We start from the raw sequence: 25,234 nt of genomic DNA, 5'->3' as shown, positions 1-25,234 counted from the left end.
TTTCTTGTTGCTAGAACTGATATTTTTTCACTTTCGAATCAGTTATTTAAACTGCTTCCACCAATATTGTCTATATATTTGCATTTGTATATGCCATTCCATCTTTGGAATAATACAAACATGTAAATGTAGTACATTTAAAAGTAATATGTTACAACTGTATGACCCATTTCGGATGCTTTTAACTGAAATTAAAACGTAGCGTTAGCATAGTTAGCCTGCTAGCAACGAGGAGGGCGGTATTTCGTCCCCGGAAGTTGTTCTTCGTGGTAGGAGGAAAGTGTTGCTCAGTGCCACGTTGATGGAGACCAGTGGGGACGTGGAAATCTGTCTTGCGTGTGCAGCCGGGACCCGGTAGACCGTTCTTTGGTCTCCACAGCCATTGCTCCTTAAGCAGTGCCGAAACGGGAACCTGTTCGGGCGTTGCGCGTTTGTGTTCGTCTTCTTTTTTTATGTATGCGTTCATGTGAGAAGCAGCAACGAATTTAAGGTAAGCCGCTTTAGCGAAGTAATAAGAGATCTGTGTGTGTGGGTCTCTGAGAGGAACTGTCTCCACTCTTATTTTTTTTTTACTACACAAGCAGCTAGCGGGCTACAGAAACATTTAATGTCCTTTACCAGGTCAGGCAGCGCCGTGTCATTGTAATCATGGACAGCAACAACATGTTCTGGTATCTTTATGTTTTAACGCCGAAGCTCCTTATTGGCAGAGCTGTGTGGCTTTAAATTTTTCCATCAGCTGTTAGCTTGCCGCTAGCACCTATTTTCACGAGCTGAAGTAAATGAAACATTGAAAAACGGCGAAATGTCTCATCCGTAACGTCCTTGCTGTAACACAGCTGTAAACTACAGGACCCGTGTCTGTTATTCTGTAACCAGCCTTATTTATCACACCAGCAGGTGAAACGGTGAAAATGCACCATTCAAAGTAAAAATAGACCAACTAACATTATGACATGTACACTTGTTGCCTTTTCCTAAATCTAAAAGATATGTTAACACTCTAGAATACATTAAAAGCAACTGGATATTGTTGGTATAATGCTGTATAAAAGTGTTAATTTGCCCCTCATTTCTGCAAAGACTCTCTTCTTATCTCTAAAAGTGGTCTTGAGCAATAGTTCTTCAGGCTTTTTGAAGGTCTTTCAAAGTTTTTCTTAGAACATTGGCTGCTTTTTCACTAATTTTCAGTCCAGTTCTAGTGTTTTTAATTTGTTAAGCCACTTAACATTGACATATTCATTAAAAAAGGCTCCTAACTCAAGTGATGAACCCATGCTGTCTGTACACATAATTGACAAACTAAAGAACACATTTTAAATTGTGTCTTTAGACTCTTTGTTACCAGCAGCCTGTCACAGATGCACATAATTTGTTCCCATTTCTATAGTTTAATCTATGAAAAACACCAAAGATAACACAGTTTGACAGACAGAAAACAAGCTGATTCCCAAAGAGCTATTATCTGAAAACTTGGCATATCTCAGCATGGTGTGCAGTGTGTCCTTAAAACATTTGAGGAAACTGGACAAGTGGAGGACAAAAGAAGAAGTGTCAGGCCTAAAAAATACTATCTACAGCAGATGAACAGTATCTGAAAGTGATGTCCTTAAGAAAGAGGAAAAAATCCAGCAAAGACCTGAAACAGGACCTGAGAGATGCATCTGGACCTTCAGCTGATCCATCTACTGTTGGACCAAGCCTCATCAGAAATGGTCTCCATGGAAGGGTGGCTGTAAAGCAGCCATTCTTAAGGAAGGAAAACAGGGAGAAAAGGCTGAGCTATGCCAAACGACACAAGAAGTGGACTGAAAATCAGTGGCAACAGGTCTTATGGAGGGATTAATCCTCCCCAGAGCCCGGACCTCAACATTATTGAAGCAGTGTGGGATCATGTTGACAGAGAACAGAACAAAAGGCAGCCGACATCCAAAGAAGAGCTTTGGGATGTCCTTCAAGAAGCCTGGAGAACTATTCCTGAAGACTACTTAAAGAAATGACAGAAAGCTTGTTTTAGAGGGTTCAGGCTGTGTTGGAGAATAAAGGAGCTCAGACCAAATATGGACTTTAGAGCTGTTTTTTTGTCTTATATACTGCATTTATGTTTATGTTTGCACACAATTCAATAAATCTCTGCACCTATTTCTTTTTTCTTTTTTTTTTTGGCAATCTAAGTAAAAGAAATGAGGGGTGTCTCGAGGCATTTTCAGAGAACTGTGCAGTTAGTTTAAACCGACGAGGTGGCAGTATTCACTTTTAGGTGGATTTGACAGAATTGATCAAATCCTGTCAGCAAGGCAGCTCAACACAAAGTGCTTCATGTTAAAAATGGAAGGCGTTTGGGTAAGATTTGAACAGCTTGATCTGAGCTGCAATGAACTGCTGAGTCGGCTCTTTTTTTTTTTTTTTTTTTTTTTTTTTAGTTATTTCGGGGGCCTTTGTTTTTACAAGATTGAGAGAGATGTGCACAGTATCTAAGACAGCAGATGTTATATCAGAGCTGTTATAAATGTCTTATGTCCACACAATAGATATCAACAACGATCCAAAGACATAATGCTGTCCAATATATCGGAGCCCCAAACTGCAGCCTCCTAAATGATCACAAAGTTTAATCATCTCTCTGAAACAGTAAAAAGCTGCAGCTTCCATGTCGCCAGGAAGTGTTAGCCTCGGTTAGTTTTAGCAATGTGGCCTAATGGACTTGGTGCATATGTCAATATAAATGTGGAAAGCTTGTTCAGTGGAGTTGAAAAAGATCCATTCCCTCTGATATAAGTGGACAACATTCTTTTTTTTTTTTTTTTTTTTCCAAACCTTGAAGTTGAAAATGACTTTGTTTTCAGGGCAAAATACCAAACATATTCAGGTTTATGAGCGAGAGAGGAAAAAGCTGATGAAACTTCACTAAAACTAATAACTGCACTTATTTCTCCAGGATGAAACTCAAAGAGATCAACCGCACAGCCATCCAGAGCTGGAGTCCAGCGCAGCACCACCCCATCTTCCTGGCAACAGGTAGGAGCATTCAGAGGGCAACCACCTGCTGCCATGTGGGGGTCTTACAGGGTTTCTTGATATCGCACCAGGAAAATAATCAGATTTTTGCCATGTTTGTTTAAAAAAAACCCGACTTGGTGATGAAAATGGCTGATTTTAGCCTCTGCAGTTGTGCTTGAACGCCACCTGTTCCGTCTCTGCAGGAACATCCGCTCAGCAGCTGGATGCCTCCTTCAGCACCAATGCTTCCCTGGAGTTTTTCGAGCTGGACTTGGCCGAGCCGTCTCTGGACATGAAGTCATGTGGCAGCTTGTCCTCCACTCACAGGTACGGGCGGCTCCTCAACACGCAGACTGTCCCACGCCGCTCTTCTTCGTCTCACGCCTGGTTCACCTCTCTCCCCGCAGATACCACAAGCTGGTGTGGGGTCCGTTTGGCATGGACGCCCAGGGTCAGCCGTCCGGCGTCCTGATCGCCGGAGGCGAGAACGGCGACGTCATCCTGTACGACCCCGCGAAGATCATGGCTGGAGAGAGCGATGTCATCATTGCTGAGAGTGACAAACACACAGGGCCCGTGAGAGCCCTGGACGTCAACCCGTTCCAGGTTCCATTCTTTGAACTCCGATAATTTAACACTTTGTGAACAATCTGGGTTTAAACTAAAAGCAGTTTTTCCTCTTTTTTCTAAGACGAACTTGTTTGCGTCGGGAGGAAATGAGTCTGAAATTTACATCTGGGATATGAATAACTTTGGTTCTCCAATGACGCCTGGACCTAAAACACAGGTTTGTTTCATTCTATAAGCAGCGACACCTATTCTCTAATATCTATTTAAACAAAGTTCTGTAATTCTTTTCATTTCTCTGTCAAATTACCAAGCTTCTATGTGTAATAAGAATGTGATAAAGACAAGGAGTCTGTCTTGATGATGTTTGGACACAGTTTAGATCAACTCACCGTGTAAATGACCTTTTTTCACAGTTTAGATGCAGAATCACTTTAAAAAGTCTTGTGTTTCTGTCTTGAAGCCTCTGGAGGACATCAGCTGTGTGTCGTGGAACAGACAGGTCCAGCACATCCTGGCCTCCGCCAGCCCGAGTGGCCGCGCTTCAGTGTGGGACCTCCGCAAGAACGACCTCATCATCAAAGTTAGCGACCACAGCAACAGAGTACGTCGTCCATTAAGCGTTCAGTTGCCATCTCGGGACTAGAAGCATTTCCTCGCAATGCTGTGGCGTAATGTGTGTAATCTCACGTCTTTGTTTTAGATGCATTGCTCTGGGTTGGCCTGGAACCCAGAGGTGGCCACTCAGATGGTCGTGGCCTCGGAGGACGACCGGATGCCCGTCATCCAGATGTGGGACTTGCGTTTCGCCACCTCTCCTCTTAAGGTTTTAGAGCATCACACACGGTAAACGCAGCTGGACAACACGGCACTAAACTAACACTAAAACTGTTCAGGCTTAAATAAGAGTCTGTTTAGGTTAAATATTTCTATTATTGAGAACAAAGCTCATGAAAATATCCAAAATAACTGAAAATACGTCGCTAACAAGTAATATCTGTGTAGCCAGAGCCTGATATAACCTATTATTATCCACAACCCCCTTTTTTTTTCTATCCAAAATACCCCAAAAAAGTTAATCTGCTAAAAACAGCCCCCAAAGATACAGCAATTTATGAAATAAAACTTAATTGCCCAGCAGTATAGTATGGAAGACTGAAGCTGCCATAATCTGAAATAATGAAAAAAATGCGTTAAATTAAACAAAGTAATAAATTGAATATATTCCAATAAAAATAACAGATTAAATTGAAAACTGAGTGGTGAAGTTAATAATTAGCAACATTAACAGAAGCTTGAATTAATTAAAGAAGAAAATAGGATATTTCTTTCACATTTCATTTGAATGTTTTATGAATATCGTCATATAAACATATTTATTTCTGAATTTTTGCATTTATTTTGGATTATAGCAGTTTCAGTCCTCCATAGAATAAAGGGAATTGTTTTTCCATCAATAGTTTTCTGTTTTTTTTTTTATTTCATTTTACTGTAGTTTCTGCTCCTGTCACTTTTTTTACCTGCTGTAGTTTCATTTTACTGCAGATGTTCCTGCAGAAAACTGCAGAAAACTACATGTTCCTGATATATTTAACTCTTTATAACCTCAATATAATGTCCGGTTTTTATGATAGATACTTTTTAAAATTGGGCTCTACTTTCCCTTCTGTTGCCTTTTTTTTTCCACAGCTGGATTTAAAGCTGCAGCAATGCAGATGTGTCTTATAAGAACAATATAAAGTTCTAATATTGATAATAATAATGATCATTGCATTGTAATATTTACTGTATCAGCAGCAGACGGCTTGCAATTTGTTTCACTCGATCTCATCTTGAGCCGAGCTGCGTCTATTTTTCTTGCTAATATACTTTTTATTTAGTCTTGCTTGCCAACTCCTTTTTGTTCCCTGCAAACGCAACCTACCGTTGAACCGAAAACCACTTTAGTTTTGTCCTGCCCCTCTGACTAATAATACAGTTTCTGTTCCACCGTGCATTCACGTTAGCAGCCGTCTCCGTTCTCAGCGTAGCCGCTCACATACCTGCCTGTGTCGTACGCTTTATTCCGGAGGACTCCACAGGGGGGCGCACCTGATCACTCAGGCCTAAAACTGCTGCCAGATTTATAGGATGTAAGCAGAAGCACTCTGATAAATGGTAAATATGGAGAGAAAAGAAGAGGCTAGCATTTTGCTAGTCTTAAGATCACGATAGACAAAAGCTACAACGATGGTATCGTAGATGGTGCTAATCGTGAGGCTGCTAAACAAAGCATGTTGTGAGAAATTGATGATACAAAACATCCAAATTTAGCTTACACACCCCCTACTGGTCACCTATGTATTGCAGCTTGCGTATGTGTACCAGTATTTTCTGAGGATGTGCAGAGCTACAATTGAACGAAGGATACACGAGGCAGCCGTGATAATCCCGCATATGTAACCGTGACTGTATTTTAAGCGTATTGGTCTCTATTAAGTCATCTGTGCCTCTGAGTTGAGAATGTTTTGTTTTTTCACAGCTTTTCGTTTGTGTAAACACTTCATTTTTCAAATTTTTTTATATTAAAAATATAGATTAATGTGAGTTTGAGCAAATATTATACATTTTAGCACAAATTTAGTTTTTTTTTTTTTTTACTTACAATCATGCATTGGAAACGTTTAGATACACGTTTTTCTTTATTTTCTGTCTTATTTCAAAGACTGGAGAAGTCAAATAGCACAGGGAGACACATTTAGCTTTAATGGGTGAAATACAGAACGTCACAGTCCTTTTCTTTCGAAATTAAAATGTAGCTTTGCTGTTTTTCATCAAATTCTTCTTTTTTTTTTGTTGTTATTTTGTGTTTAAATCCAGGGGTGTCCTGGCCATCGCCTGGAGCTTGGCTGATCCCGAGCTGCTGCTGAGCTGCGGGAAGGACTGCAAGATTCTGTGCTGGAATCCAAACACAGCGGAGGTAAAGAGTTGTGCACGTGACTTTATTTTGGAGCCTTTCGGATCTTTTAAGGCGCAAGAAAGTAATTTACTCGAATGTCCAGGTGCTGTACGAGTTGCCCACCAGCAGCCAGTGGTGCTTTGACATCCAGTGGTGCCCCAGAAACCCCGCGGTGCTGTCGGCCGCAGGCTTCGACGGACACATCGACATCTACTCCATCATGGGAGGCAGCAACCAGGCGCAGAGCCAGAGACATGCGGACCAGGTGAGATTTAAATCTGAAAAACAGTTGGTTCTCAAGGCACCACGCCCTGCATGTTGCTCCAGCACATCTGATTCAAATGAATGGGTCGTCCTCTGCCTTCTGCAGAGCTTAAAGACCCGACCCATTCATTTGAATCAGGTGTGCTGCAGCAGGGGAACATGGACAAGATGCAGGGCGCTGTGCCTTGAGGACCAGGATTGGGAAACACTGGTTTAGTATGTATAAAGACATATTTTAAGTCTTTAGTCTTGCCTTTTTATGCAAATTGTGTCATTCAGAGTTTCAGTGTTTTCAATCCATACGTGCGCTGTTGTCACTTCCAAACAGGAAGTAGGGAAAGCTGTGACTGAGAGTTACCATGGTGACAAGGCTAAAACACGTACGTTTCAGTTGGACCGAACAAAAGGAAGAGCAACTGACTGCTTTATCATCGGTCAGCCTCATTGTTAAGAATTTTCAGCAGGTGCATGATGGGAAATCATCTCTAGAGGTCATTTTACAAATAGTGACCCTGGAAAATCTCGAGTCTTTGCCAGACTTAAAACTCGGTGGCGTAGTCTTTAGGTGTGAGAGAGTGTTAGTTTTTTCTGTGTTGTCTTGTATTTGGGAGGCATTAGTTCCTCTTTCCCTCCCTCCCTCCCTCCCTCCCTCCCTCCAGAGATGTAAACAGAAGAGCTGAGGACAGACTCTGTGAGGTAACAGGGATGAGCGTCCCTGTTTTTGAGCAGTCATTAAAAAAAAACAACGTGACCTAATTATTGTGGCACAGCTGCTTTATCTTGAGGTTGTTTTTGTTGCAGCATACAGCTGTTTATTTTTGTCAGAAAAGCATTAAAAAGCATTTGCTCTTACTGCAACTTCGCAAACTGAATTCATGCGGGGCTGAATTCTTTCACACATCGTGGATGCCAGAAATACTTCTGCAAAAGAAACACGAAGTGTTCACACAGCTTCTCTGGCAGCAGAGCAGCAAAACCCGGTGGTGTTCACTGGGTTTTGCAGCTCTGCTGCATTCTAGGAATTTAGATGCTCTTTAACCCTTAAATGTCCTCCCTGTGTATAACTCTATGGACCATAACCATCCCTACTACTTGGTTTAGGTCTGTAATTCTAACAGAAAGTGTATTACTCTTTCAAATGTAGCATTTTTACCTCCCACTGGCGTCCCACACGGGGTGTGCGGCACCAAATGGTTTATTGGCCACAGACAGGAGTACGGAGGAGACGAGGATGCACAAATTAGACGAATTTACAGGGCGTGAGTGTGCGTGCTGCTTCTTCAAACACCTTTCCACTCCCTTGTCGATCATGTGGATATTACCCACATGTAAACTGGTAATATTTCTCATTGTTGGAAGGTGTCTCCAACGGAGAATCTCTGTGAATTCGACATGTAAAACAGCAACTATGGGAAAAGTCCAGAGCCAATTCCCTGCACACTCCCCAGAAACTCTCTGATGTTTTAGTGGTCTCCACAGTTTGCTGACTGTCATCATGTGTTTTAATTAGCTTTTCCTTCATGTTCAGTGCAACTCTTTTTGCAGATTGTGAGAAGCTGAGTGTAAGAGTGTAAGAGCTTGAATAAGAGCAACTGGACTTCTTCTTGGAGTGTAGAGTTATCGTACAAGAGCCAAATTAATAAACTAAACCTACAGTGTTGTTTAAGATCGAAATGAGTAAAACGTTGGTGAGGATGAGGACTCATGAGGTTAATTTAACTTCATTCCCTTTCCTTTTTAATCTTAAAACCATGTACGTTTCATTTGTTTTTATTAACGCCTCAGATGTTGGGAGATTTCTCGCTGCTTTTGGCGTCCTCCTCTTAGCTCGCCCTCGCTTCCTTTTTTCTTGAGCTGCACGGATCGTTTGGCGGCAGCTCCGTTAGTTTAGCTCTTCTGTGGGTGCTCCTGTTTCAGATCAGCAACTCCTTTGGGAACATGGATCCTTTTGGGACGGGACAGACGTTGCCTCCGCTGCAGCTGCCTCAGACTGCTGCCCCCCCAGCCACGATCAACCCCCTGAAGAAGCCGCCCAAGTGGATCCGCAGACCTGTCGGAGCAACGTTTGCTGTGAGTTCGATTTCTTTGCCTTTCGCAAGGTTTCCAGGAGGGCTTTCCTTTGTTTTGGGTGCCTAACGCGCTCTGAATCTCTTCTTTTCCTGCAGTTTGGTGGGAAGCTGGTGTCTTTGGAGAACAGGCAGCCTCAGCAGCCTCAGCAGCCCACCTCACATGTGGTGCACATCAGTCAGGTTGTTACAGAAACGGCTTTTTTGAAGCGCTCCGATCAGCTGCAGGCCACTCTGAGCTCAGGCAGCTACGTGGACTTCTGCCAGGAAAAGATCGACGCTTCTGAAAATGAGTTTGATAAGACTGTTTGGTCTTTCCTCAAGGTACGACTCCAGCAAGAACCTTTTCTAGGAAAAAACACTGCAATGGCACAGTTTGCGGTGAATAAAGCTTTCGGTGTGGCTATTTTGTATTTTCAGGCTAACTTTGAAAGTGATATCCGCAGCAAGTACCTGGAACTTCTGGGCTACAACAAAGAGGAGCTCGCCTTAAAGGTGACTGTATTTCCCTGCATGATATCACACCTTAATTGGCTCTTTTAAATACGTTTTCGTAGTTCATTTCAGTGCGTCATGTGAGAAATGTGTCCGTTTCCGTCTAGATTTCAGCGGCTTTAGAGGAAAAACCTGCTGACTCTCCACAGGTGAGTTTGAGCATTTAATCTTCTAGTTTGTTCAGCATTTTGGGAAATATACGGAGACAGTTTGGGGACGAGCAGCCGAGGAGGCAGATATTTTCCTCAGGAGGTGGTGCAGGACAAAAGCAGAGCTAAAAAAAGAGTCAGATGGCCTCAGACATGACTCTTAGGTTACTTCATAACCGTCGGCTGTGTAAATAACCGGTTTTGACAAAACAGTTTAAAAGGTGGTGTAAAGGTGGTGATATGTGAGTGTTTTTGCTGCCCCTAATTCCTCATATAGACTGTCGCTGATGCATTTTCTAGCGAGTGAACATTTTAACCTGAATATGGAGTCGCAAGAGTCTTAAAGTGTCAAAGACAGCACTTTTTAGGTGTTTTATTAGGACGATTTCTGGGATGCTGCTCATTTTTTGCACACGTTTTATGGTGAAATCCTGTTTGATAGTAAGCAGCCATTGTTTATTAGACAATAAATAGCTTGTACTTTCTCCTTCAGCGTACAGTTCTTTAATGAAAGGCTTCAAGCTGAATGCCTCTTTTTAAAGTTTTGCAATAAGGAGAGTGTTGCAATTCACTGCGCTGTCGTGGTATAAATTCGACTTCACTTTTTTTTTTAAAGCTGCTCAGGGGATGATGGAAGATATTTTCAGGCAGAAATCGGCTCGTTATTTCTTTACACTGTGCACATTATGTCATAAATGTTTGCTTCTTTTTTTTCTGGAGGTTAAAATGAGGTTGGTGCAGGTTCAATATTATTCATCATTTCTTTGGTTTTATACCTTCTGAGTGGTTTCTTTTATGTATTTTTAGACTGATTCCTGAGTCACCCCTTAGTCATCCCTCCTGTGATGTGGAATTGTAGTATTTTTAATTTATTGGTATTGTTTGAAATTTATAAGCTGTTCTAAGCTGTTCGGTTGAGCAGTGGGTGGGTTACTGGCACTTCTTGGCACTTCTTGGCACTTCTTGGCACAAACGGAGCTCCTTGTGGGTGAATAAAGTTATTTTTATTGGATTTGATCTTGATCTCAAACACTCGTTTTATCTTGGAGTCCAAGTGTTCCCCGGGCTTTTAGCTAAACCGAGGCCTGACCTGACCTCTGTTCTATTTTAGAAATGATCAACTTCATTTACATGAATCAAGAAAAAACAAATTATTGTCAGTTTAACCAAAGCAGGACTTGTTACGGTTCCCGGTGATAGAAGGTTATGTAGGAAATGGCAGTCCCAACAACCGAAAGGATGATCGACGGAAGTTTCTATTCAAAATAAACCAAAAGCGACAAGAAACCATAAACTAAACTTGGAAAACAAAAGACTAAATATTAGAGCAAGCAGACAGGGAGAGGAACAGATCTATGGAGATGATCAATGAGAAGTGACTGGAGCTGTAACTGAAGGAGAGTCGAGTGTGAAAGAGAACAGGGCAACTTGGAGTAATGACCAGAAGCACTGAGGACTGAAACTAAGACAGAAAGCAAAGGATAAAGCTCAAACAAAATACCAAAAATGGATTACAAAAATGATTAAACCTGGACAGAAAGCCACAGACCATTACAGGACTTTTAAAATCTAAACATGATGGAATCACTCCTTCACGCTCAGCGAGACTTAAACGTGCGAAGGAGCTCACACATGCTCCAAAGTTGAATCTTTTAGTGAAAACTGTAAAGCAGCTCATCAGGACTACGTGTCCAGACTGTCACTCTGCTCTCAGAAAATCCTGATTTTCATCACTGCAGCCTCATCTGACAAAATGCCCATTAAAGTAACCTAAAAACAGCGTGTGGGCAGTGATTAAAGTGGTCCAGTTAGATGACACATCGAGCTGTAATAGCTCAACTCAGCGGTGCATGTAACTGTTCAGAGTGTGTTCTCTAAACAATGCAGTTTCCCAAAAATCCTGCAGAGTGAGGCCTCTTCCACTTTATCCAATCTTTGGCTGAGTAGAGCCCTCAAGGGGACACAAATCAACAATATTGCAGGTTTGTTTGGCCCGTAATCAAGAAACTTAGAGAACCGTTTTTATGTGGAAAGAAGAGCTGCCTCTGGCGACACAATAAGGAGATGCGTCAGCATAAAGGCTTACATTTTATTAACCGTATTGTACCCTGACTGTCTTATTTAACCCAGCTTCATTCTGGTTCTGACACCACGCGTTCCCTCTTTACCCAGCCCGACGTGCCTGCGCCCACTTCCCTGCAGCCTTTAGCAGAACTCAGCCTCGTGCCACCGGCTGACAATCCGGAGGAGGCGTTCGACTTGATTGCTGCTGCAAACCTCCAGCCAGCAGCCACGCCTGAGCTAAATTCCACTCCAGAGGCGGAGGAGACGGAGGAGCCGGCAGAACCAGAAGACTCTAACGAACCAGACGTAGCTGCGGAGCAGGCTCTCCCAGAGGAGGAGGTGGAGGAGGAGGAGGAGGAGGAGGAGGCTGACGATAAGGAGGAGGAAGAGGAGGAGATTCCCCTGAATGAGGTATGATTCAATCAGGGTTAGAGATGCTCACTTAAGTTTACTTCAGAATCATGCATGACCTCATATGGGTGGAGAGCTGCTGTCAGGATTGTGAAGGAACGAACCGGTTTCATCCAAGTACTCAGATTTAACTCGAGCCATTCAGGTTGGAGTACATTTTGGTACATTTTCATTAAGACTCACTGAGAGAAGACGTGCCACTCAAATTAACCACATGTATGACATCAGAGCTACAATCTGTCAAAAACTGAGGTGACCTTTTTGGATTCTCCATGTCAGACGAAATCCAACAGTATAAATAAACTGTTTTAGTGATGCTCGGAGAGCAGCTGTGGGTGTTATCCGTCAGTCCAGTCTGAAATGTCTCTCACATGTACGGTCATAGAATCTGTGGTGATGTTTGTCATTTTATGACGGAAAACACGAAGGCATCGTGAGATACTTTTCTTGTGTTTCAGGAGACGATACCACCGGTGGAGATAGAGGAGAGCAGTCCTGTCGAGACACCGGCTGAGGTCCCAACTCCAGTCCCGACCCCTGCGGGAGGAGTCGCTCTGAGCATCAGTAAAGGTACCAGCGAAGCCTTCAGCTCCATCCAGACAGAATTAACATTGCAGGTGGCGATGAGGAAACTCTGAAATGGAACAAATGTGGACTTTTAGGAGAAGAAAGCCTGGAAAAAAAGCAAAAAACCTCATCCAATAGGACCCAGAGAGACTAAAAAGAGATAAAGATACTGCCTGATGTGCGTATAAGTCATAAAAGCAGATTTCTTCTTAATGAGAATCCCTACTACTCTCCTTAATCTTCTTATCTGAGAATCTCCTGATTTTAATTCAGTATGAAATCAGCCTGCTGATATGTGTCTGCACATTGATGGCTGCATCACAAACAGGAGCCTCCTTAAAGGGTGCCAGTTTGGCTTAAAAACAACAAAAGACTCGTATTAGAGGAGCTTAAACTGCCTCCTAAGTCCTAAATTTGTTACCCGTTTTCACGCTCATTGTGCAGAATAAAATCTGAGGTGTGTATCTAATGATTCCAGATGATGGAGTCCTGAAATGATTCCAGTCTTTGCTGTTTTAGTCTCAGAAATGCGAGCAGGTTTTGAAAAACATTTGCTGTCTTTGGTTTCCTACAAGACGTGGACGGGCTGATCACGCAGGCTCTGCTGACCGGGGACTTCGAAGGAGCTGTGGAGCTCTGTCTCCATGACAACCGGATGGCAGACAGCATCATCCTGGCCATCGCCGGAGGGGCCGAACTCTTGGAGAAAACCCAGAAGAAGTATTTCACCAAAGCACACAGCAGGATAACAAAGGTAACAACCGTGTGAGTTAGAGCGGAGGGCTGTTAAAGAGAGAGTTTATCGCCGGTGATGTAACGGCGTGTTTGTCCTGCAGCTGATCAGCGCCGTGGTCATGAAAGACTGGCATGACATCCTGAAGACGTGTGACCTGCAAAGCTGGAAGGAAGCTCTGGCCGCCGTCATGACTTACGCTCGGCCTGAGGAGTTCTCCTCCCTCTGTGGTGAGTTCACACACACTCGGGTGGTTGTTTGACAGCTTTGAACCTGAGCTCTTTAACTGAACCCCTCCGTCTGTTAGACCTTCTTGGTGACAGACTGGGAGCAGCGGAGGATTCTCAGCTACAATCTCAGGCCTGTCTGTGTTACATCTGCGCCGGCAGCGTGGAGAAGCTGGTGTCCTGCTGGAGCCGAGCCCAGGGCGGACATTCTCCCCTTTCCCTGCAGGTGTGTGTCGTATCAAAGTCACAAATTTGCCTGCAAACCTTTTGTTTTCACACATCTACCAGTTATGAAGCAACCTCACCTCATCGCCCATCTTATCAAGTCTTTCTCTTTAAGTCTTAACTAACAGCTAAATGCTCCACCATGATTACCAGCTAACTTCTAACTGTGGCTGGCTGGTGTAGTTGTAATACTACGGCAAAGTAAGCAAAGACAGCACTGTTCTGGGCCTGAAACTTAACTTTTACTGGTCCGGATTCAGGATTCTGACTAATTGTGCACAGACTTCTCCGTATTTTCATCACAATGAGCAGCACCTCTTTTGTTCTCAAAATGCACCGATTATTGTCACTTTAAAGCCACAGTAATCTCCACCCAGAGCTTCGCATCTCAATGTTTTGAGTTCCCAGTCTGCATCTTTAAACCGGCTGACCACCGCAAAGGAACCAGAAACGGCTGGAAACTAGCTGCTGATTATAAGCGAGAATTTAGCTTCAAAGCAGAGGGAAAATCGGCAGAAGCAAAGCTTCATATCAGCGATGCTCATCACCTGCTCTTTGAACACGTGTGCTGCGTTTAAATGTCTCAGGACCTGGTGGAGAAGGTGGTGGTGTTGCGTCGTGCGGTGGAGCAGACCCAGCGCTCCGGGCCCGCCGCTATCGGCATCCTGCTGGCGGAGAGGATGAGTCAGTACGCCAGCCTGCTGGCCTCGCAGGGCAGTCTGTCCACCGCCATCACATACCTGCCCGACAACACCAACCAAGTGAGTAACACCACTACAGCCAACTGCACCTCTTCACTTCTCACGAGTTAAACTTTGGCAGATAAAACCGTCTAATTCCGTCCATCCAGGTTGTGGTGCAGCAGCTTCGTGACCGCCTCGGTCGGGCTCTGGGTCAGCAGGCGGCTCCGGCGCAACCCCAGAGGGCTCCGGCTCCGGTTCGGCACGGCTCGGCTCCGACCCAGCATCCGTACACTCCGGCCCAGCCCTCCATGGCGCCTCGGCCCGCCGCTGCAGCCGCGCCACCCGGGCCTACGCCTGCCTCCGCCCCGGCTCAGCCGCAGTATTACCAACCAGTATGTTCTCCTCTACATCTCACCTGCTACTAACCACCTGGTGAAAAGTTTTTTTCGAGTCATTTCATTGCTTGGATTTCTCTTCTCACCTGGGTTTAAATGACGAGCTGTTTCTTTAAGAGTAACGATAAAGTGCTGCAGGCGCCTGTAAAGTCCTCTCTTGTTTCCATGGGTGTGACCTCTGGTGTACTGTGGTGTTGTTGAGGCGTTGTTTGGTGTGTGCCCCCCCCCTCCCATGCTGCGGCCATCATTGCCCTGTGCCGTGTTTCTCTGTGTGCTTCAGGTGAGGGCTGCCTCCACTGTCACCTCCTGGAGTAACCAAACTCCAACAGCCCTCCCTAATGTCCCTCCTCCTCCTCTTCAAGTAGGCAGCGCCTCAGAGCCGCAGGTACACGCCCCCCCACCCAAACTCGACACACACCTCACTGCAAATTTGAAATCGATCATGTGCTTGACAGCAGTTGTGGTAGCGCCCTCCCCTGTAGCTACACACCACCTCACTTCCTGTTTATACGGTTTCTGCTGTGATGCGTTCACTGTCTTCATGTGATTTACTGCTCTTCATACTCACATCGAAATGCCTGCTGTTCCTTTCTAACAAAAGAAAGCGAATCTGACCATTCTGCTCTCTGTTTTCAACAAAATATTAAAGGACAATCGTCTTTCTTTCGCCTCGACATGGTTTCAGATTTGCTTTCCTGTCTCTTCAGGCGGAGCCTCCCAATCCCATGTTCGGGATGCCGGCCTCGGGCGCAGTAGCGGCTCCTCCAGCCTCTTCCACTCCTGCGTACATGTACTCCCATCAGTACCAGCGTAAGTTTTTATCAAACACAAACTTTATGTTGAGTTTTTGCTTTAAAAACAAAAGATTAAAAACCGTTTTGACTCAAAAGTATTGTAAACTTTAACCAAAATGTTAGAAATCTGCCAAATTAAATGAAAAATGACGAGCTTCTCTGTCCATTACGTTGTCATTTACTACGAGAAGCAGCAGGAGTGGAAACTGAGACTTTTGAATGAACAATATCACAACATTTGTGCCTGTTTCCGTTGCATAAAGGCTCAACTAAGTCAGAGTTTAACGTCTCTTTAACGAGGAGTTTTAATTTTTTTCCATCCAGCTGATTTAAGGTAAAAAATGAGAATGCAGATTAAAAATATGAGTGAAAATACACACTTTCATTGTGTATTAATACATTTGTTTTGCTCATACTTCTGTTCAATGAAATGCCTTTTAACTTGGTTTCCAGGTATCAGCACCAATGATACTTTATAGCATAAAATAACTAAACTGAACAGAGTTTTTAAAGTCTCGCAGCTCTCTAAGGTTGATCATCCACAGTATATCATAAGCTCCGTTAATGCTAAGCTGTACAGCAGGGGGCCGTTTTTTCCGTACCGTTACAGAGCGCACCGCGAGCGAGAAAGCATCAGAAATGTTTCCCATGCACAGGTGGGAGCAGCAGCGCCGCCTCCACCACGCACAACAGGTGCAGCAAACACGATCATAAAGGAGAGAATTGGAGCAATAAAACAGAACTGGCTTATTGTTTGACAGCCGTTTTGTTCCAAAGTGCAAATAAAAACTTTGGTTTTGGGTTAATAAAGCTGAGGCGGACGTCCTGGTTTAAGTGAAAAGAACTTGAGCGACACACTTCAGTGGACTTTAAGCTCTTTAAAAAAAGGCCCAGGCTGCTTAAGTTCTAGATGTTTTGGGTCTTAAAGCACCTTTGATGTTCTCTGTAATTAGGTGGGAGCTCTAATTCATCCCCCAATCTCCAGTACAAGAAGTGTTTCTTTCTTTGATTTCTGCTTGTTTATAGGAACATATTCATGAAAAGAAAAGAACCAAACACTTACCGGTGCCCGTTGGAACCTTTTTAAATGCTTCTGTGCAGTTTAAGATCCTCGTCCAGGCAGTGACTCAGAGCTCGGGGCGTTTGAATGCTGTTTGACATAAAACACCTCCAGCAGGGTGCTTCTTTAAAACGCCTTGAAGCATTTCTCTTTGGAAATGTTGGACACTAACAGTGTGTTTATCTCTCATTTTAACCTCAAACCTAAACATTAAGCATGTTTTGTGTGCGTTTCCTGTTGCATGATGCAGTTGGAAGTTTTTCGCTAACACCACTTCCTGTCTGACTCCCAGCCTACCCCCAGGTCAGCCAGTACCCACCTGGAGCTGGGGGGGTGCCTCTCTATCAGCCTCTTCAGTATTCTTCTGCTCCTCCTCCTCAAATTCCTCCTGCAGAGCCCTCCTCCCCTCCTCACCCTCCCGGCTTCCTCTCTCAGTACACTCACCCCATCCCGTCTCAGCCAGAACCTCCTCCCTATCCTGGACAGCCTCCGTTCAGCCAGTGCCTGTCCTCCTCACCTCCTTCCCACCCTTCTTTCTATCCCACCTCCTCTTCCTTTTCCACTGCTCCGTCCCCCGGAGCGTCTTTCCAGCATGGCGGTCCAGGATCTCCTGTGTCGTACATGCCTCCTCTGCATCCTCCACCGATCGGACTCTCAGGTACACAGCTAGACCCCGACCTCAGGCTGGTCCCGGCCTCTCAGAGAACAGGTCTGCATGGCTCTGATCATCCTCTCTGTCCTCCTCTCAGACTAACTCAGCCTGTAAGGGCACAGATTCCAACGGGGTTCAATATCAGTCAGCGGGGTTCGTTTTCTGCTGCTCAGGAGCATCTTTAACCAACTTATCGAGACCGAGTGCCACTGGAATAACCTTTGTTTTTTATTATACTACATTTATTAAAAAAGACCATTATTATTAAGTAGATAAGAAATATAAAACATATAAGCAGACACGGATGAAAAGCAAAAGATGACAATCCAAACCTAATGAAAATGTCTAAATATACTAAACTTAATGCATTTAAAGGCGAAAGACATTTAATTAACCCACTAATAACCCTTTAATAAATATATGATAATGATGTAAAACTTTAGTTTTTTTCTGGTTTTAATTAAATCTGAACTGTTATCTTTTATTTAAAGGTAAATTAAATTTAAAACAAATCAAGTCAAGCTGCCTAAAAAAAATCAAATGGAGCTGCTTATTTGAGTTCAAACTTCTTCTAATTGAATTTTAACATCTTGGGTTTTTTTTACTTTTGTTACTTTCTGATAGTTTATACAACCAAAAATTTAGCAATTGATTTTAAATTAAGCAGCAAATATTTTTCTTTATGTGACTCATATTGAATATTTTCTTTTTTTTGGTTGTTATTCTCTTATAAATTATGTTTTAATCTATTCTACCTTTTCCTCTTATATTATTCATATATATATTTTTTTTATTAAAAACTACTTCTTGATGGGTTTTTTTGTTCTTATCTAAGTTCTGTCTTAATAAATATGCAGTAATTGGCTGCAGCTCAGTTTTAAAGACCAAAAGCAACCAAAACTTTTTCCTGGTAGATGTCATTCATTTATAAGCCCGATCAGCTCATCATATTATTAATCTAACGTACCTTATTATTATCTCTGTTATTATTCCAGTGGCTCGTCGTGTCTGTAGAATGGTGGCAGAGAAACAAAGCCGGAGCTTTTATTATCAGTAATGTTCTGCTTTAAAATGACCTGCTGTGGTAAAATAACTCAGGTTTCATCGCCTCTCTGCACACAAACAAAGCAATCCACACTGGAAGAGTTTGTCAGAAATGAGAGAGACAGAAGTTGAATAATCCAAATCATCTGGAGTTAATTTGCATGACTTTTTTTTTTTTTTTTCTTCCAGCTACAACGAACATTACAGCTGATCTCTAATGTGCTAATTTACAGGCAATCAAAGCAAAATGGCAACACGGAATACTTAAATTTTTCTGATTATCTGCCAAACAAAGCAAGGTTTAGTGGACACTTTAATTTTTTAACAAGAGGAAGAAGTTTGTAACAGTATAATGTTGCAGTTACAACATCTACCAATAACTGGAGTCATTATGTAGAAAATAAAAGGTTTACATGAAGCAAATGTATGTTTCAGTTTCTATATCTGATCAGATTTGATGGAGTTAAATGTAGATAGAAGTGTTCTTCTTATTGGTAGCTTTACGTTTCTGTCTAAACACATGATCAGTGACATGAGAGAAAGTTATTCTTGGGGAAATTAATAGTTTTCACAAATATTAGGACGACATCGTGGTGTGTTACAAACTTGAAGTTTTTAAGATTCAGAACATGAAGCAGGCTGCTGAGGAGTTTGTTCTTTCTTTAGGGCCTCAGAACGGCTGGAATGATCCTCCGGCTCTGACCCGAGCACCGAAGAAGAAGGTAAGTCTGCATTAACTCATAAAAGCACTCGCAGGGTGCTACTTTCTTCCACATATTCCCTTCTGTATAAACAGAAACTAAGGTTGACCTATTCCTTAAGAGTATTAATCATCCTCCCGCTTCTTCAGTTTGCTTCCAAGCAGCCAGACTTTCATCTAATCTTTTAAAGTGGTCTTGAGCAATAGTTCTCCAGGCTATAAGAAGGTCTTTCAATGATTTTCTTTGGACATTGGCTGCATTTTCACTCATTTTCAGTCCAGTTCTTGTGTTTTGTTTGTTAAGCCATTTAACTCTGACCTATGAATCATTAAAGCATAAAAAGGCTCCTAACTAGTGATGTATCAGTCGCAAACGAGCCGGCTCGCATCCGTCCGGGAGCTCTTTTTTTGGAAAAGTACCTGCCAATACCACCAAGCAGGGAGGGGCGGGGGTAGCAGCTCTGTGATGGTGACAGGAGGAGGGGGAGGGAGAGAGAGGAGTGAAGACGAGAGAGAAGTGTGGTGCAAAGATGAGTGAAAACAGGAAAAGAAGTAGTATTTGGATGCATTTTGACAGTTGTGTCAATAGCTGTCCTATTTTTATTTCTATGCTTGGGTTTTTATAGGCATTTTCTATCTGCTTTGTGTAGCAGAGTGGTTCTTCAAGCAAGGTAGAGAGTTACAAGGGATTTTACAACTGTAAATGCAGTTGGCTACAGCAGTTTATTGAAATTTAAGTGATATATGTGTTCAAATACAAATCACAAGTCAAAACGGTGCTAAATTTGGCTGAATTCTAAAAGGTTTAAGTGGTAAAATGGAGAGCCGTTTGGGAGCCGAAAGAGCCTTCTTGGTGAGCTGAACCAAATGATCTGGCCCACTAAAAAGAGCCGAAATTCCCTTCACTACTCCTAACTCAAGGGATCAGTATTGTGTCCCTTGTTCCTTTGGTAAGGACCAATTTTTATTGTATATTTGGGCTCTTTGTTACCAGCAGCCTGTTACAAAGACACAGCATTTGTTCCCATTTCTTTAGTTTCATCTATGAAAAACACCAAAGTTAACACAGTTTGACAGACAGAAAATAGTATTTTTGCTCCAACAAGCTGATTCCCAAAAACTGAAAACTAAGCTAATAAGAAGAAGTGTCAGGCCTAAAAGAAACTATCTTCAGCAGTATCTGAAAGTGATGTCCTTAAGAAAGAGGAAAAAATCCAGCAAAGACCTGAAACAGGACCTGAGAGATGCATCTGGACCTTCAGCTGATCCATCTACTGTTGGCCCAAGCCTCATCAGAAATGGTCTCCATGGAAGGGTGGCTGTCAAGAAGCCATTCTTAAGGAAGGGAAACAGGGAGAAAAGGCTGAGCTATGCCAAATGACACAAGAAGTGGACTGAAAAGCAGTGGCAACAGGTCTTCAAGAAGCCTGGAGAACTATTCCTAAGCTTGTCCAAGAGGGTTCAGGCTGTGTTGGAGAATAAAGGAGCGCAGACCAAATATTGACTTTAAAGCTCATTGGAATTATAAAAACTCATTTAGCCTTTTATACTGATCACTGCTCTTATTTTCCTATTTTCTGGTAACGTATAAAGAAATGAGAAGTAGCCTCAGACTTTGGTTCAGTACTGTGTATATATGGATAAACAAGTTGAGATATCTCATCTTGTTTTTGAGGAGGTCCAGTGAAAGAATTAAACTGGTTATACAACACAGAAAGAGTGTCTATTGTGTCTGTAAGATTCCGATTTACATGAGCCAACTTAAAATACTGAGGTCATATTTTACAAATTACACAGTTACAGTCTGGCATCCGGTGAGCTTAACTGAGCAGGAAGACAGACACATCTTAGGTGGACTGAGGTGATAAAGTTGGATGTCTTTATTCAGCAGTTTCCAGAGAACTACACCCCGCCCACCCCCATTACTGCTCCCATCATGGCCCCGCTGGGCGCTGACCCTCAGGCTGCCCAGCCGATGACCTCTGGGGCCCCTCAGGCTATGGTGCAGGGCCCCCACGGTGCCCAGGTCCCCTACTCAGGCATGCATCAGCATCACCAACAGCTCGCCCCTCCATCCATGAATCCTGCGATGCCAAACACCAGCATGGAGGGTCCGCCAGGAGCTCCTACAGGAGATGTGATTCAGGTAGAAAGTGTTTAAATCAAGATAAAACAAAGAAACAGTTTTATTTAATTCTACTTTTGTTGATTTAATATATATTCTTGTCTAAAGAGACCCGACAGGTTGATTTAAAGCCTTTGAGGGATTAACAGATGGGTACTTAGAGGACTGAGTTAGACGCGACGCAGCAGCGGCGAAAACATGAGCGAACCAGAGATTTAACATGAGCCTCCAAAGTGAAAGCTGAGTGGAAAGTTACCCCAAAAATCCTGATAGAAGATTTAGCAAAAAAAGCAAAGGGACCTCGAGTTTCCATCACCTTAGATACAAACCAAGGACTAATGTTTTCTCTTCGTTAAGTTGTAGAAAGTGTTCAGACATCCAACATTTAATAGAGTCTAAACACCTGTGAGATCTGTAGCTTAGAAACATCTCAGGGCTTAAAAGAGATACAGCTGAATGTCATCTGCATATACGTATATATATCTGCATATATGTCCTTAAAAGTGCTTACAATGAGCTGAAAAGGCAGTAGATATAACAGGAACAAAGGCCCCAAAACAGGACCTTGTGGCACACCGTTAGGGAAGAGAAGTGGAAGATGAGCTGCACTTAGAAGCAGCCACAGAGCATGAACGTTCTGGTAGAAATGGCATGAAAAACTCCAAAGCAGACCCCGATACACCCACCCAGTATCTCAATCTATCAAGCATAATGTGATGGTTCACAGTATCAAAAGTTTTGAAATAATATCATCTCTCGAGCAACGTCTAAAAGACATGAATAAACTTGGGTCATCATGTTGAACCCCTCAGCCTCTGCAGTCCATCCCTGCCGAGAAGATCACGAAGAAGCCCATTCCCGACGAGCACCTGGTCCTGAAGACCACATTCGAGGGGCTGATCCAGAAGTGCTTGGCTGTAGCCACCGACCCCGTAAGTCTACGACTGTGGAGCTCACCAGTTCATCCCTGTTTTAGCGTGTCTAATCGTTTGCTGGTTTTATCCTTTCGCAGCAAACCAAGCGGAAGCTCGATGACGCCAACAAACGTTTGGAGGCGCTCTATGACAAACTCAGAGAGCAGACGGTGAGTAAATCGGTCAATATTAGTTTTTTATTTAAGACAGCTGCTTAATTCCTTCTTCCTAATGATTATTTCTGCCCTTTCTTCAGTAGATTGTAGCCAAAAGAGTGTTCTGGTTTTTCTCTGTCAGAGAAAATTCAACTGCACAAAACACCAATAATATTAATAATAATGATAACCATAAAGTGTCAGTTTACGGTCGCTGTTCTCGATCCTGCAAACAGCAGCACACGCCGAATATGGACGTCACAGTACCTGTTACACTTGGGCCAGTCATGCACCTTGATTTTTGTAGCCTGTGTGTTGGAAAACCGGAAGATTTTAAGGGAAAAGTGTTTGAGCAGTTTCGTCTACAGACGCATTTACGACCCATCTAACCCAAAGAAGAAGAATTTTGCTTTAAGTTACTGCTTTAATGGTAAAACAGATCAGGTGAATTTGTCAAGACTTCTTAAATCCTACCCATCTTTATTCATAAAACATTATAAAGAGCCGTACAGAAAATCAAATAAAAGCCACAAATAACAGACGTGACAGCATACACATAAAATAAGTAAAAGAGACGAAACACTGTTAAAACAGCCCTACATCGCAAGCATAAAAACAACATAAAATCAATTACAACACCTAACTAAAATCAACCGAGATTAACGCCATTGTGGTAAAAGCCAAGTGGAAAAGATGGGTTTTAAGGAGAGATTTAAAAAAGCAACATAGAAGAGGCCGTTTAATGTTTAACATCAGACATCATTCCACAAGCTGGGGGCTGCGACAGAGAGAGCGCCATCACCTCTGAGCTTTCGCTTGGTTTTAGGCGCCTTCAGGAGCAGCTGATCTGAGGGAGAAACGGAAAATAATAAACAAAAAAAGAGGTTTGAAGAATGAGAGTCTATACAACACAACGAGCAGAGAGATTCACAGATTCACAGATCAGCTCGAACTCTCGTCAAAACTAAGTGAACAAAATGGTTAAAAGCAGGACTGTCAGTCAGGCGAATAGGTGTAGTTTTGGGTCTGTTTTTTTTTTAACGTTTTGGCTATAAAAACACTCCCGTTGAGAAGTAACTCATCTTTGAAAAAGGATTTCCCCATTTCTGGAAACAACAAAAACACAATATATATTCAATCTACCACAACTATAAACCCAAGATATAAAGATGGTTTCTTCCAGGTGCTGCTCCAAACATAAGAGGATATTTGTGTTTTTAAATGTCTTTAAAAATAAAAAGAAGCTTTTTGTGAAATGAAAAGAGTAAAGAGACGAGCAAACGCTTTAAAACTGGTAGGAATTGTTTTACTGACTTGTTGTGCTGAGGCGACAGCAGCTGCTGGCAGATGCATTTCCTCATAAAATGGTCGATTGAGTACTTCCTGAGAAATAATCTATCTACCTAGGAAATACCTAGGAAATATATTCTAGGAAATATCTACCTGGCATGTCGAGAGGAGGAGAAGGAGGTGAAGATCACACTAATCACACTCATGTCCCTCTGCTGTTTATCTCCGCAGCTCTCTCCTGCCATCGTAGGCGGACTTCATAACATCGCCAGAAGCATAGAATCCCGATCCTACACGGAGGGCCTCAACATCCACACCCACATAGTCAGCAACAGCAACTTCAGCGAGACGTCGGCGTTCATGCCCGTCCTGAAGGTGGTGCTGACACAAGCCAACAAACTCGGGGTGTGACGAGGAAACTCGTCCCAGCGTCCGACTGACTGGTCCGAGATCGAGGCGAGCATCCGTCGGCCGCTTATTTCACAGGGAGCTTCATCTGACGCGCGATGCAAATGACAGAAGATTTCTGAGACGTAGGACAATAATGTTCACTTCTTCTTTGTGCCATTCATGTTTTTATGATGCAACTTCAACATAAGCCATGCGGTCGGTCGCACTCAGTGGTGAAAGTAAATTGTGAGCCCAAAAAAAACCACCTTAACCCACAGAAAAGACACTGGAAAGATTCGATTTTAATTCACACATGAAGTCGCGTGGATTCGTGTCAGACAAAGTGATTAAAATTTAAGTCTTATTGAAACGTTTTCAGGAAACGTCTTTTCAGGGCATTTCTGTTGGAATTAAAATGCCATTTTAAAGAATAAATCTAATTCCCATTCATTACATATTAATAGCAGATTTTGTGGCGCACGCTTTCAGCTCACACCTCCTGCAATCTTGCAACTTTTAGATTCCAGAAACATTAGCTTTATCTTTATAATCTGATCAATTTGTGCACTACAAATGGGGCTGCCACACCTTTTAATCCATTAATGTTCAGTATTTTCTCCTCACAGAACAAATGCATCGTTGCTTGCATGCGTTTGGCATTAGACACACAAATAAAACTCAGAATATGGGTGAAAAAGGGGCATCATCATGTTAATGCCAGTTATTTTTTTAACGCATGTATCGTTAACCAGTTTCCCGCTCTCGCTGACTTACTTTCGCCACTGGTGGCGCTGCGGCCAACACAGCGGACCAACATATCGTCAGTGTGCGCAGCAGTGGAGTCCCACGCGTTAGGAACATAATGTTTTTATTTCATTTTGTGTTTTTATTTGTTTCCTTTCATCATTGTAATCATGAGGCTCGCACAGTGCAATGAACTTTACAAAAAGAGGATTTTAAGGAATTTTAAAAGTATGCATGCTCAAACAGGCTATCATAGTCGTCTTTAAAGCGTTGAAGGTAATTATCCGGTGATTATTTGGACCTCAGAGGGAAACTGGAAGAAGACTTGTACTTGATTTTCATTCCCACTTGGATGAGGGCTGCAGCCTGAGTCGTCAACCTCACTTTATGTTGTTAATAAAAGAAAACCAGTTTTTCTTTTAGTGTTTTAGACTGACTACAGGCAATATTTTCAATAAATAGTATTTATTTACACAACAGTGTGGTGGTGTTTTAATTTTCTTTCATCTCTGTGAAATTAAGTGTTGCCATGAGAAATTAGTTTAAATTTCTGTGAAATTAATTTAAAGTAGGAATGATGAT

General features: G+C 42.7%; 1 protein-coding gene across 2 annotated transcripts; it reads left to right on the top strand.

Annotated features, from left to right (window-relative positions):
- The first annotated feature begins 272 nt into the window (after nucleotides 1-272).
- On the top strand, nucleotides 273-25,129 carry sec31a (SEC31 homolog A, COPII coat complex component). 2 transcript variants are annotated; one of them, XM_072372150.1, is made up of 28 exons: nucleotides 273-490; nucleotides 2,939-3,018; nucleotides 3,204-3,327; nucleotides 3,408-3,606; nucleotides 3,692-3,787; nucleotides 4,031-4,171; nucleotides 4,271-4,413; nucleotides 6,427-6,526; nucleotides 6,609-6,770; nucleotides 8,687-8,839; nucleotides 8,935-9,159; nucleotides 9,256-9,330; nucleotides 9,438-9,479; nucleotides 11,652-11,954; nucleotides 12,413-12,524; nucleotides 13,097-13,275; nucleotides 13,358-13,484; nucleotides 13,562-13,707; nucleotides 14,294-14,467; nucleotides 14,557-14,781; nucleotides 15,065-15,169; nucleotides 15,492-15,594; nucleotides 16,931-17,296; nucleotides 19,001-19,056; nucleotides 20,926-21,180; nucleotides 21,972-22,091; nucleotides 22,172-22,243; nucleotides 23,750-25,129. In XM_072372150.1, the coding sequence occupies exons 2-28, from the start codon at nucleotides 2,940-2,942 to the stop codon at nucleotides 23,927-23,929; spliced, it is 4,062 nt and encodes a 1,353-aa protein (XP_072228251.1). In that variant the 5' UTR covers nucleotides 273-490; nucleotide 2,939; the 3' UTR covers nucleotides 23,930-25,129. The 2 variants fall into 2 exon arrangements, with proteins under 2 accessions (XP_072228251.1, XP_072228250.1); XM_072372149.1 differs by having other exon boundaries at nucleotides 20,923-21,180.
- The last annotated feature ends 105 nt before the right edge of the window (nucleotides 25,130-25,234 follow it).

Source organism: Leuresthes tenuis, unplaced genomic scaffold, assembly GCF_036924035.1.
Source record: "Leuresthes tenuis unplaced genomic scaffold, fLeuTen1.0.hap1 SCAF_19, whole genome shotgun sequence".
In the NCBI taxonomy this organism is placed as follows: Eukaryota; Metazoa; Chordata; class Actinopteri; order Atheriniformes; family Atherinopsidae; genus Leuresthes; species Leuresthes tenuis.
The sequence above is the reverse complement of the archived record's forward strand: the minus strand, read 5'-3'. Positions and strand labels throughout refer to the sequence as shown.

Bases quoted from the DNA above. Each gene is read 5' to 3' on its own strand.
- sec31a (XM_072372149.1), top strand. From the start codon at position 2,940: ATGAAACTCAAAGAGATCAACCGCACAGCCATCCAGAGCTGGAGTCCA. The intron at 11,955-12,412 runs GTATGATTCAAT...CTTGTGTTTCAG, and splicing joins AGGAGATTCCCCTGAATGAG to GAGACGATACCACCGGTGGA. The intron at 15,170-15,491 runs GTACACGCCCCC...CTGTCTCTTCAG, and splicing joins GCAGCGCCTCAGAGCCGCAG to GCGGAGCCTCCCAATCCCAT.